This window comes from Microtus oregoni, unplaced genomic scaffold (assembly GCF_018167655.1).
Source record: "Microtus oregoni isolate MIOR12 unplaced genomic scaffold, Mior012 000061F_ref0000440, whole genome shotgun sequence".
NCBI classification, from domain to species: domain Eukaryota; kingdom Metazoa; phylum Chordata; class Mammalia; order Rodentia; family Cricetidae; genus Microtus; species Microtus oregoni.
In genome coordinates, this window is record NW_024543871.1 from 5,112,841 (window position 1) to 5,126,882 (window position 14,042).

Genomic DNA, 14,042 nt, shown 5'->3' on the forward strand with positions numbered 1-14,042 from the left:
TCATAGCCTGTCTGGGAAGACAGTTAGAGTCTCTTGCTCTTTCTTATTAGAGAACCACACCGGGGCCAAGAACTATGTGATTTTCTCCTCTGTGTCTTTCCAGTTGCCTGGAGTGCACAGCACATGCTCAGAAACAATTAATAGAATTTCAGCTTTTATTTTTTTCAAATCTGAAGTTGTATGATGCTTGTGTCATATCCTCACGGCAACACTTAAAGGATGTCAGAGACTACTTTGAGGTTCCTATGTGACAGATGCCTTACAGTTCATTTATTAGAAGCCAACATCCTCATCATGGAGATTTTGTTTGATAATTGACTGCTTCAGAGTATTAAACAATATCTGCGCCATTGGGCAAAATGAATTCAAAATGAATTTGAATTCTCAAATGCTTAATTTATGCACGCTTACCCCATTACTAATTTATATATTATCATATAATCACTGTTCAATATTTCCTAATTTAAATACATTTGAGTTTTTTTTTTTTTTAGTGGGAGGAGTATTGGCTTTGTGGGAGTCTAGGCAGTTTGGATGCTCACCTTCCTAGACCTGGATGGAGGGGGGTGGTCCTTAGACTTCCCACAGGGCAGGGAACCCTGATTGCTCTTTGGGCTGATGAGGGAGGGGGACTTGATTGGGGGAGGGGGAGGGAAATGGGAGGCGGTGGCGGGGAAGAGACAGAAATCTTTAATAAATAAATAAATAAATAAATAAGAGGATACACAATGTTTTTGATATGTTATCTAGGTCAATACAGCATGACAAAACCACTTAATACTGCAGCATAAACCTATGCTCATGTTCAAAAATGCGAGCGCAGTGCATGTTCATATGAGAGCCCAAGAAAATTTCATTAGTTTTTGCTTAAATAGAGCAGGATGACTTCCACCTAGTACATTGTTCCCTAGCCCAAATAAATAATACTTTCCAAGTGGGAAACATTAAAAGCAGCTGGGAGTATTGTCCATCAACATTCTATGGCAGTGGGAAAGGTGTCACGATGGAAAATGCAGATAGCTTTTTAAGCAGAATTATTTTCCTCATGGCTAGTGATGTTTCAAGTAAAACAAAATGGGGGCACTCACCCTGAGGTAGGGTGGCTATTTTCCCATCTGCCCTGGTAATTGCTTGTCAAAAGTAGGCTTGCTTTGGATGCCTGCGATCCCCAAAGTAATGGGAAAAAGATCAAGTGTTTTGAAGCAATAAGAAAACTGATGACGCGGTTGCATTTTCAGTACTGTGTAAGTGCCACTTTGCTTCATTTAGACACAAGATTATTTTGGTCTGGAATTTGAATCCTGAAATATTTGTCCTGTAAGCCCTTGCAGAAAGTCTTGAATAGTCTGAAGTGCATTTACTTTAATTTTTTTTGTTTCTGTTTTGCTTGCATTTTGATCATCCTAACATTCCTCAAATGGTCTACCTTTGCAATCAGCCGTCTGAGGCTTTGTTAACCTCATTAACCTCTCTATCATTCTCTGTGGACCTGCCTTTCATATAATGGAGAGTCATTAACATAGGGCAGGCCCTTCTTGTTGGGCATCTCCTGGGCATGGATTCTTTTTCTGCTGTGAGGACGGCATGGCCTAGCTATAGGCATGGCTATGCTCTAGCTCTGGCTTCCTTGTAATTGCCACTGCAAATTTCCTAAGAAACAGAATTATTCTTGGCTTCATTTAGCAACTTTGTAAAATGGCCATCACATTTCTTTGTCTTCCTTCCTACCACCTCACAGAGATTTTAGATCAATGGTATTGCCCGGGAAAATGGTGACTTGTTTGAGTTGGGCTTTCCAAATTATTTGCTCATATTGTCTGATAATAAATATGCATTTTATATAAATAAAACACTAAGCACTTACTATGAAGCAAGTACTATGTCAGACATACTCCACCTAATTTCTCTTAACAACAAAATGACATCTTGAATCAGCTAGAGAGAAACCAAAAGCACATAGTCTGGCTAGGACATAGCAATAAAGATTTGAGCCTTTGAATTTTAATCAGTCAGCTAAAATAAAATAAAATATTTTTTTTGTGTTTAGATGAGTTGTAGAGAGTTACTGATATTCATAATTAAAAATTCGTATCTCAGAACATTTGAATTTATATTTTCATAATAATCAGTTAAATACCATTTTGAAAACTCCCCCCAATTTCTTTTCATTCTTTCTTGTCCAAGAACACTCTCAAAGCAGTGAAACTTGCACTTTTTTTTTCTTTTTGGTACTTCCAGGTGTTGACTGCTGATTTCAGTAGCTAGTCAGCACTATAAATCTGGGAACCTTCAGCACTTTATAATTTTTTAAATGTGTCGTGAACATGTGTTTTCTTTGTGAAAATCAGGAGATCCTGCCTTCGCACATGTAACACCTTCCACACAAATGAGATCAAAGTGCTTTATTAGCAACCATCAACAACCCGTCTTCCCACTTAGGACAACAACTGCATCGGAGATAAACAAATGAGGTTTCTCAGGAAAAGGAAGATGTCAAGACACAATTACAAGGAGCCACACCCCCCCAGCACAAGCATATTGACAGATCTTTCCCAGATGTGGGGAGGTCATCAATAGTGCTTTTTTATTTAAAGAAACGAGGTGAACAGGTGATAAATTTGAGAATGCCAATACCTGTGTTCTTAGCCTACTAGTTTGTTCAGTAATTGTTGCTTTGTGTGTGTGTTTACCAACCACTACTTGCATACACGGTCTGATGCTTTTCATGTTCCTAGATAAAAAATATCTGAAAACTTGCCATTAACAAATAGAGTGCTTTCATAAGTAATTCATTAGAAAGTTAAGCAGGAGGCATATGGATTCAAAATTGTACTTCAGTGAAATTACAAATAACTATATTTTGGAATTCTGGGAGTTAGTTACATATGAAATCTTAAAACTGGTAACATGGATGCTTGAATATTGTAATAACAATGTATCTCATCAAAAACCCTATAAAGTACTAAATTTCTTTATTTCTCTTTTTTAAAAATAATTCTAAATCAGTAAATGTTTGCTACACATTGAGTTCCTTTTGAGTTTAACTAATTGATGAAGACTGGCTACAGTTTTCCTTCATTAATGATGAACTAGTCAAGGGCTACAGCTTATTTTCTTTCTGTAAAGCCTATTCAGTTTGCCTGAGGGATTCAGATTTTATCAGTGTACTCCTGGGCAGGGCCCTTGAGCATTTATAAGTAAAACCTTGTATAATAACTACTAGGTAGTAATTTTTTAAGATAGTTTTGTTTTACTTCTCATTGCACATAATGTCACACAATCTTACTTTAACGACACCTAAAAGTGAATAGCAGGCTCAGCTTGTGTAAAAATCTATTGTATAAGAGTCCAAGTGGTAAGAAATTTTCATGTCCTAATCATCTGGCATACAGACATGCACTGTGAAGACTCTGCTCTAGTGTTAGCTCCTTTGGGGTGCTTCTCTGGACCACTCTGTCAAAAGTGATCATTCTTGGTCTTTGAATTTTTCCCTTAAATCTCACTTGACAGTACTTGTTCTTTCCTCAATTTCTTTTTTATTATGGCCTGTGTTACTTGCCATGCTTGAAAAGATATTGTCCTCTATAGCCTAGAGCCTAGAAGAGTGTCTATCACCGGATGAACAAATGAACCACGTAAATGTAGTAATGTTCATAAATCACAACTGAAATGGTTATCAATCCTCAGATATTCGGGTTACCTTGAAAGAAATTGTAGGATCTATCATGATAATATGACTCCAAAGTGTAGTTAGTGGGATTTTTTTATTATGGTAAATGGAATTTTTTTCATGAGTGATTCTTTTCTTTGAATTTATTTACTTAGTACAAAAACTTTAAGTTGCAGTAAAATTTAGAGCCCTAACCAAGAAAGGGTGATCTGCTTGTATAAAGGTAACCCATTGTCTGTCTAAATATTCTTTGTATTTTTCTTATAAGTCATCAATAATTGCTTGGCTATGTCAGTTTTAGCAATTCTTTGTGTTCAGCAGAACCAATTACTTCCATCATGTGTTATTGCTGAGAACCTGTTGGTCAATCTCATTTCTGTTATGGTTTAATGACTTTGTTGTATCTACTAGGATACCTCTTGTCTTATAGCAAGCTAGGTTACCTGTCTCCTCCATCAAATAACTTGAACTTGAGAGCACTGAGTTGATGAACAATAGGTTCATTGAAAAACCTAATATTCCAGATTCACCAAACTTATTTCAATGTATAATTATTTTAAGTAAATACATATTTATTTGATACATTTTTGCAGAGGCAAGGATAAAACCTGGGGATTGTAACATGCTAGTAAAGTACTTTATCATGGATCTATATCCCCAGATCATTATTTCTTAATTTTAAATGGAACATAGTATTTTAGTGTATTTATGGAATACAACATGATTATATATATTTACACATATATAATGTATAATGACTAGATCTTGATATTTGACTACTTCTTCCTCTCAAGTACAAACTCTGTAACTGAAAGGACTGTCTTATTTATGTTTATGCCCATCTATACAATTTTTGGTGCAGAAGAGTTTGTGAAGAAATATATGTAGAAGGAATGAGTAAACACAAAGCTTTGCTGGTCTTAAAAAATGTATCATTATCAGGATATTGCTTTGTATTAAGAATATCAGAGGAATGTGATATCTTTGTTATCTCCTTCTGAAGAAGAATGAAGTCATACATTACTCTGAAAATACTAGTTTTCATAAAACATATACTTAAAAATAATGAGTATATATGTGATTACTGTTAGGTTTCAGTCTCCTTTCACACTGGCAACTTTGCTTACAGTGTTCATCTTCTTGCAACCTTCCTTTAACCTCAGTCTTCAGTCAATAACTTGTTTTGCCATTAATAGGATTTCAAATGGCATATATCTTCAGCTCAGCAAGTGCAGAAAAGCATGTTTTATTAAATAAGATATGGTAAGTAATTATGGCTATTACCAGGTATCATGACTAATCGAGCTTTTATTATTGAATGGGATACAGTAAAAGAGGAAGACAGCTTGGGTAAGAAGAGTGCAGGAATTTCCTGTTTAAGGATGTTAAATTCTTTTGGGGTACCTCTTTTGTTTTCTAATGAGTCAGAAGAAAATAATTCATGCTAAAATGAGTACGTTAACAGGAGTATTCCTCTGAACTACTTGATGTTGTTCCTTATTTTCTAGCTTTTTTCTAGGCACTAAATCTTGATTATCTAGCCCACTGAAGGTAGAAAGAATTATTGATGCTTGTACACAGTTATGAATGATGTCAATTATTGGCAGGTTGTGACAGTGGTGGAAGACATTATAAGATAAAAATGAGTGATTACTTTAGTACTGCTACATAATCACATCATCTTTTATGAGTTTTGCTTCTGTGTTGTTTGGAGATTTGGAATCTTACCTTTAGGCTGGTTTTACATTCGAGAATTGTTTTACTTAAGTACCTAATGATATCTGTGCATTCTATGCAACCAATATTGTTTGATTTCATTGGTAAATGTGAAAAGAACACCTGTATTTTAAGATCACTGCAACAAGGTCAGGCATAGAGGTGTATACATTTAAAGCCAGAAATCACCAGGTCCAGACCAAGGCATCAGGAGTTTGAGACATCATTGGCTATGTGAGATTCTGTTTCAAAAGGAAAATCATTGTAGCTAAACCACTCAAGGAAATGCTAAATTTTGAACTTGCTTTATGTGAGGCAATGTGTTAGGATCTGGGAACATGTCATGGTAGATAAAAAAAGTTAAATATTCTTTCATATTTCACTCATCAAGAAGTGGGACCCATGCCCTCCCTTTTGAATCTGGGTGAGCTATTTGATGGCTTTGTCCAGTAGCGTATGACACAAATGACATTTGGAAAATTTCTATGCCCATTCATTAAGAGACTGGCATCTCCCATTTCTGTCTTTTGGGACACTCATTCTTATAGGGCAGAGGCACAATATAAGAATTGTGACAAGCACAGAGCTGGTTATTCACCATGCTATCGGGAAACTCAAATAGCTTATCGAAATTCTGAAGGTACACAGAAAGATTCCCAATTGTTGTCCTACTGTTTCAACCTCCAGCTATTTGATGCATTCTGAGGCCCCACACATAATGGAACAGAGAAAAGGCATCTTGGCCATATCATATCTGAATTTCTAACCCATAGACCTGTGAGATAATAAGAAGAAAACACTTTAATCCATTACCTGAAGACGTTTGCCAGATAGCAATAGATATTCAAAATGTGGAATGGGGAAATCTGACTTTTCCCTTATCCTTGTAGAACTTGATTAAGGAATGTTATAAATCGGAGATAACAATATGCATTAACATACATCCCAGTATGAACTAAAAAACAAACAACAATGCAGCCATTGCTCTATTAACAGAAGTAGAGGAAACCTATCATCTTGTTTAACTTCATTTTGCTTTGTAGTTCATTATGAGTATCACGTGCTTAGTGATGTACTAAGTTTGATCCCAGTTCTAGAACCTTTCAGTTACGTGTGGATATTATAAGAGGCCTCTATAGTTATGTTCAGCAGCACTGCTGTGAGATTTTAGAGTTTTAATTTTTTAACATTTTATAGATTTATTTAGTGTGTGCATGCATGTGTGCTGCGTGTGTGTGTGTGTGTGTATGTTATAAATAGATAGGTAGGAGCATTTGACACAGCACATGTATGTAGGTCAGAGGACAACATTTTGGATGTTGCTTCTTTCTGCTTTTTTGGGGGGTCAGGGTTTCTCTAGAGTCTGCTTCTATTCTGTGTATACAAGCTTCTGGCCATAGATGTGCTAGGATTACAGACACAAGTAACTCCATCTGGATTTTTGTATGGGTGTCAGAGATGAAATTCAGGTCACCAGGCTCACACTGCAAGTGCTTTAAACTGCTGAGGTATCTTCTAGGCAAAACATTCAGATTTTAAAACTGTTTTTGAAAATTATGCTAGGTGAGAAATGTAATAATACAGTCTCATCATGTTTGGTGGTACATAATACACCATAAATCAGGGTACCCCTTCTTATATGAGTTTATTAGCTGAATCTTAAAGGAAAAGTATATATTAGTTTAGCCATGAAGTATACATAGCCACTCAGTAAACTAATGGTTAGGAATATTGTTTCTTCTGTTAATGTGATTTTTATCTTTCTCTGTTTTTTGGGCATTTTGAGACAGGATTTCTCTGTGATGCCTTCACTGTCCTGGAGCTCACTCTGTAGACCAGGCTGGCCTTAAACTCAGAGGTCTGCCTGCCTCTATCATCTGAGTGCTTGGATTAAAGTGTGCATTACCACTGGGTGGTTTCTGTTTCATTTTTATCTTTTCTCTATTTTAAAGCCAAAATAAAAGTTCATAAATTAGGTAAAATGATAACCAATATATAAAGACAATTGGAGAAAGTGATCAGCCCCAGCTACATAGTCATCAAACCTTTTCAAGGAAAGCCACAGAAATTCCATAGATCAGAGTTGAAAACCTCAAATGACAACAGAGAAACACATGTCACTAGAAAATTGGTAAATGACCTAGGTACGATGGAAACAGCGATGCATTAGACAGGCATTGTATGTCCCATCTTGAGGAACCGCTGTCCCTCAGCTCCAGACCGCCTATGATGTAACTGTGTGCCTGGCAGTGCTTAGCTTTGTGAATTTTCTAGAAGAATTTTATAATCAAACTTTTATATTTGGTCTCTTCATAAATGTCAGGCTAAACAAAATGCATCCGTGGCATAATTTTGAACAACATCTGATAAAGACACATGACAAAGAGTAATGTGGGGATCAACTTCTCATAGTTACTAAGTAGATAAATGAGTTTGGCCAGACTTACTGTCAGTGATTGCAGTAACCCTTGTAAGATGTTGTTTTTAAATGCAATTCTCCATTAGCGATGGTGAGTGAAATGTCTGGCTTTGCAAATTACTGCTGTCATTTAGTTTAATGTACTCTTGTTTTTACATATTTATAAAAACCTTCTACATTATTAATAGTGATTAAATGCTTAGACACTAAAGATCAATAATGCTTCTGTTCACCTATTTACATTATTAAAAAGTAATAAGTAATACAGGCCATGTAGATTATGTGGTTTACTTTGTAGTCATGTTTGGAGTAGATTGAAAAAAGAAAAAAACTCTCATTAGATCAGCCGGAGGGCGCACCCCTCGCAATACTGATTTCCTTGCTCATGTCCTCCCTCCTTCTGCTCCTCATTTGGACCTTGGGAGCTCAGTCCAGTGCTTCAATGTGGGTCTCTGTCTCTAGCTTCATCCATCGCCAGATGAAGGTTCTATGGTGATATGCAAGATATTCATCAGTATGGCTACAGGATAGGGCCATTTCAGGCTCCCTCTCCTCAGCTGCCCAAGGATCTAGCTGGGGACATCTCCATGGACACCTGGGTACACCTCTAGAGTCAAGTCTTTTGCCAATCCTAAAATGGCTTCCTTAATTAAGATATATACTTCCCTGCTCCCATGTCCACCTTTCCTCCATCCCAATCGTCCCATTCCCCCAAGCTCTCCCCATCCCCCTTCTCACTTTTTTCTCCCCATCTCCCCTTACCCCCACCCCACCCCCACTCCCAAGTTCCCAATTTTTCCTTTCTTTACCTGTCTACCCAGATGTCGCTCAGCTATGTGGCAAAGGCAAAAAAACAAACAAACAAACAAACAAACAAACAAAAATATCAAAAAACGTGATTTGATGAATTATGGCATCTACATATCTTCTATTTATATGAGAGAAGTTAGTCTACGGTCAAGGTTGTGTAAGAGTCATGAGCTACACTACAGTCACATGCTCCAGTTTTTTTTTATTCAAGCCACTGTGGCTCAGTGCAGTGATGTAAAGATCAGGCTTTCGGGACGAGTGTGCATGGGTTCAAATCCAGGGTCTGTACTCTCCCTGGACATCTTTCCTGACAGCTAGGACTCTAATAGCAGAGACCTCTGGATGGAGCCCCATTGTTTTGAATTTAAATGCAACTTGTAGAGTCAAATGATAACTTGGAGCATTTTACAAAAGAATGGGAAAACTCAATCAAACCAGGAGGAGGACAAGGGCATTAACCACCCAAAGTAATAGTTTTCTTCACTGTGTGAGCGCCTAGCAAGCACTGCTGAAGCACGAAGCTGAACCACAGGGGTTTGTTTGTCTTGACTTTTCTAGTTTATTGCTCAAGTGCCCTGCTCTGGGTCACAAAGGCTTGTCTGCTGTCTCTTGCAGGTCTTGACTTTCTCCCTTATTGAATTCAACATGTTATTCAACACATCTCAAGTCATGAACGTTATTTTTTTCCTCTCAATCCCTCCCTTCTTTGGTACTGATTTCTCCTAAAGTATGAAGAAAGCTAGAGTTGACTGTCCCTCTACCTTAACTAGGAATATGGAAGTAATGACTGCCTTCATTTTTTTCTGTTCTTTTGTGTTCTAGAAGTAAGTCTTCAATATTTAAATAATTCCATTGATTACTTCTATCTCAAAGATGGAACGTTTCGAAGAGGGGATTACTGAATCTTTTGGGGGAAGACAAACTTTGTCTAGAGTCTCTTGAAGAAAAACCCTTTCTTGAGATATATTGGCATTGGTTTTGGGTTATATTGAAAGCTCAAAAGGGCAGAACGACATAGTAATAAAATAAAGAAAAGCATTTTGGCTTCAATGAGAGTTCTAATATTCAACTGAAGAGAAGGGAATTAAGTAAAGTTTCCACATACACCTTTATCCCCCCCCCCCCTTTTACTGTGTAAAAGTTAACATTGACTAGTAATTTTCTTAGATAGTCACTGGTCTCAAATTGTTGAAATACTGAATCTTTTGGGTTGTGGTATTTGTATGTGTGTGTGTGTGTGTGTGTGTGTGTGTGTGTATGCATGTATTGTGTGCCCGAGTGTATGTTTGTGCACAAAGTGTATATAGGGGCCTGCAGACGTCAGAAAATGGTGTTGAATCTCCTAAAAACTGGAGTTACCTATAGTGGTGAAGCAGCATGTGGGTTCTGGGAGCTGAACTTGGATCATCTGAAAGAGCAATAAGTGCTGTTAAATCACCTAACCATCTCTCCTGTTCCAAGGAGGACATTTTTGAGATCTTAAATTACAGACCACCTATACCTAGCACTAGCTATTAAAGTTTGTTATTAATAATAAGGATTTGTTCATTGGTATTCAGTGGTTATCATACTTTAAATAAGTGAATTGATTTAAATGGATTGGACCTTGTCAGATCTTTAAAGGTAATTCGTACATTTGAGCTATCTGAGAAGACAGATATTTCTCATTTTGAATTTCCCATTAAGATATTAAGTCAGTCAACCCTTTGACCTTGTAACACTTTTCATCATGAAACAGAATCTAAAATTTAGCTATTGAAATTCAAGATTTTTCAAAAAGATTCCAGAAGTTAAATAGTAAGTTTGCAAATTTTCCTTCCGTTTTGTCATCAAATACCCATTTTCATAGAGACATAGACATGTGCTATAACTTCTATGTTATAGAATCTGACCAGTTGGCAATTAGAAACAAATTGGTAACACTGTAGGCATTTAACAGAAGTCTGAAGATAGCACTATTGTGGGAAGGGATGAGAAACCACTAGATCCTTAGAAGACAATTTTCTTTTTTTTTTTCTGAAGGAAAATCATGAACAGTTTTAGTAAGGACAAAATAAATTTCTATATACCTGCTGTCAAATGAGACCTCTTGAGGGATGACATGAGTGCTGTCCTTGCCAATAAGAAATTTGATTCGATCATAGAAGAGTCTTGAAGTGTGCTGAGAGAAGAGGGGCTGGCTTTGTTGAATGAGGTCAAGAGGGTCTGGTGAGCCCTGACAGAGTGGGCTTACATAACAGTTGCTTTGTTGACAGCAATCTGGGTCCACACAATCAGTCAAACCATCTGGAAGACAAAACAAATCAATAGTGGTATTTCCCTTCCAGGAAAACAATATAGTCAAAAATATGCAAAATGGAGAAAGACAGTAAATGTAATGTTCACCAGTCTTGTTTTGAGATTAGAGCCTGTTACATTTGCACGTTTCTCAGGAATTGCTACTCACAGAGTTTTTAGGGCAATCTGGAGAAATCCAACTATTTCGATCATGAATCTTCCAGTTTGGAATTCTCTAGTACTTGTTAACTGGAGACTATATATAACTTCAATGTAGCTTTCAGTCAACGTATTCTGTTAGGTATAGTTCGGTATACGTCAATGAAAACACTCAGTAGGAATGATAACTATGTTTGTCTTTTAAAAAAAGTTCTGTCGGGGAATACACAATTAACTAGTACTTGACAACCTGACTTTATTTGCATTTACAAATCATTTTAACATGACTGTCTATTGATAATTCTTAAAACAGAGGTTGAGATTTTTGTCGTGATAAAGTATGTAGGACAGTGATTTTCAAATGTGCAGTGTTAAGTATCCACATACCTGAATTCTACCCACTGAACTGGAATTTCTCTTTGTCCCAAGACTGCACTCACTTAATATTGGTGATTCTGAAGCCTACTAAAGTAGCAAATTATCCTTTTATTTTATTTCAGGAATTTATACAAGCAATGAGAATTTATGCAGTTATTACGAAACCTAGTATCTATCAACTTAGTCACTTTCTCTCCCTTTTGGGGCCTTCATCGTTTGCCTTGAACTCCTGAATCCACTTGTATGAAGGAAAAAAAGAGCCATTGAAAAGTTTCACTCTTTGGAAAAGTAGCCATGAAGGACACAAGACTTATGGAAGGGCGGGGGGGGGGGGGGCTGACTATTTAGAATGTAAAAGGTATAAAATGCTTTGTTTGTTGATTAGGAGGTAATGAAAGAAAACGACCCCTTTCCCCCTAGGAATTCTGGATTTAGTGGAATAAAATAGGTGTTTAAACACCTGACACTTATACCAGTGAAATATGAGAAGAACTCTAAGAGAGTTCAAACCAACAAAAAGAAATGTGGTTGCAGTGATTAACTGAGCAGATGGACACTTCACTCCATATCCAATAAGCAAAAAAATTAAAGTCCTTCCAAGGTCCTTAGAGCAGGCAAGTGGCTCTAATAGAGTTGTTTAACAAGGGTAAATATAAAGACACTAATCTTAGCTCGCAGTGGAACAGAGGCGTTCAGGTGGATCAGGGGTTCCTTAAGACTCATGATGAAAGTTACAAGCACTGGTCTGTGCTCCTGGAGTCCAGTAGAAGGGAGGGAGGAGGGATTATACGAGGTAATGGTGGGGGAACAAACAGATCGTGTAGGGGAAACCCACAGAGACAGCTGATCCGAGCTGGACAGATAGATGGGGAGCCTGCAAGGGACCAAACTAGGCCCTCTGCCTGTGGGTGACAGGGCAGTTTGTGGGCCCTTTGGCGGTGGGACCAGGATTTATCCTTGGTGTACGAAATGTTTTTGTAGAGTCCATTTGCTATGGTGGGATACCTTGCTCAGCCTTGATGCAGTGGGGAGGGACTTGGTGGTTTCTCAATTTGATATGCAAGGCTTAGTAGACTCCCAATGGAAGGCCTTACCCTCTCTGAGGAGTAGATAGGGGGTAGGGAGAAGGTGGGAGAAACAGGAGGAGGGGAGGGAGGCAGAACTATGGTTGTTATGTTAAACGACTTAAAAAAAAGGGAGAGAGTAAAAAAAGAGTTACAGGCACTGGTTTCCTGCAGCAACTTTGCTTGCTCCCCTCCCTCACTTAGATGCTCCATTTGAGCTACAGGAGGATGTACCATAGCTGGGGGCAATGAAAGTGAGCAACACTGAGAGAGGAGGAATTTGGAAGAGTAGCCTTGGGGCACCCAGAAAGATATTTTCCCCTACATGTGGCCTTTTCAAATTCCCTGTACCATAGATAGTACTTTGTTTTAAAATGGAGTTTGCTTTTTTTGCTTGTTTTCCCTGTTTAGTCGACTTTTGACCATGCTTTCTTTCTGTATCTCCGTGAACATATTTCTTTTACACTTATAACTAACGTTTACATAAGGTTTCATTTCAAAAACAAGTCCCCTTCCTCTTTCATCGTTTAGCAAAAATATATTAGCCGATAGTCCCTGGATTTTAGATGACATTACTACCTCTTTCTCTAACAAGACATTCTCAGTTGCTTCTTAGCATATTATCTCTTTACTCTTCTGTGAATTCAACATCTGAATGTGTAGAGAACTTGGCAACAACATCAGATGTATTAAAAGAGTTTTCTAATGTTTGCTATTGGTGTCCCATATTCCAGACAATGAAAATTATGAGAGTCAAATGCAAATTCATCTTTATCTTACATTCTTATTGAATAGTGTTTTTTTAATTATTGGCATAATATACATGGAAGCACCTAGTATTGTATTTGGTATTAACAAATGCACTAATAATAGTTTTGAATGTTGACAGACCTCATCCTATAAACTGTGATTCAGTCTTATTATGGAAAATAAACTGATTTTAAATAAATACAAATGTTATAGTAATCTTCAAAACTGGATTCTGAAACTAAACATTAAACTAATTCAAAACTGGGAATTATGTTTTCATCTAGATATGTGATGCAGAATTCAAGGAATCTCTTATATTTGGTAATTGCCTATTATATATAGAGCTGACCCTATGAGATTTTCTTTCTGAAAATAATAGCAAGACACTGTTGAATTTTGAAAGGTAACAGAAAAGCAGGCCAGCAATGGCATGAAACCCTGAATTATAATTTGCAGGCAAACCCTGCACACGGGTAAAAATCTACTTACCAATTATCACATTGGATAACACCCCAAACAGTATGTCTAGACTGTTACAAAGAAGTGCAAATGACAGTCACACTGGATGTGTGTGTTTTTTTCTTTTGGCTATTAACAGTTCTTTTATTGTTCTGAAAAGGAAACTGTGGCACCCTACTGACAGCCAAGCTCAGAGTGTCAGGTAAGAACATATCATATGTTAGCTGATTTTATTTTCAGAAAATGTTTTCTTTAATGGAATAAAAATAAAAGAGAGCAAAAAAAGAGAGAGGTTACATTGTCTTGGGAGACTAAACATAGTGTTCATTGATCCTAGGTT

At 37.1% G+C, this 14,042-nt stretch overlaps 1 protein-coding gene across 1 annotated transcript in view; it reads right to left on the reverse strand.

Moving 5' to 3' along the window:
* Window positions 1-14,042, reverse strand: part of Tenm1 (teneurin transmembrane protein 1) — a 577,348-nt gene that overhangs the window by 134,593 nt on the left and 428,713 nt on the right. The window contains 1 exon segment of the mRNA XM_041639938.1: window positions 10,685-10,901. Within this exon segment, the coding sequence (XP_041495872.1) occupies window positions 10,685-10,901 (217 nt within the window).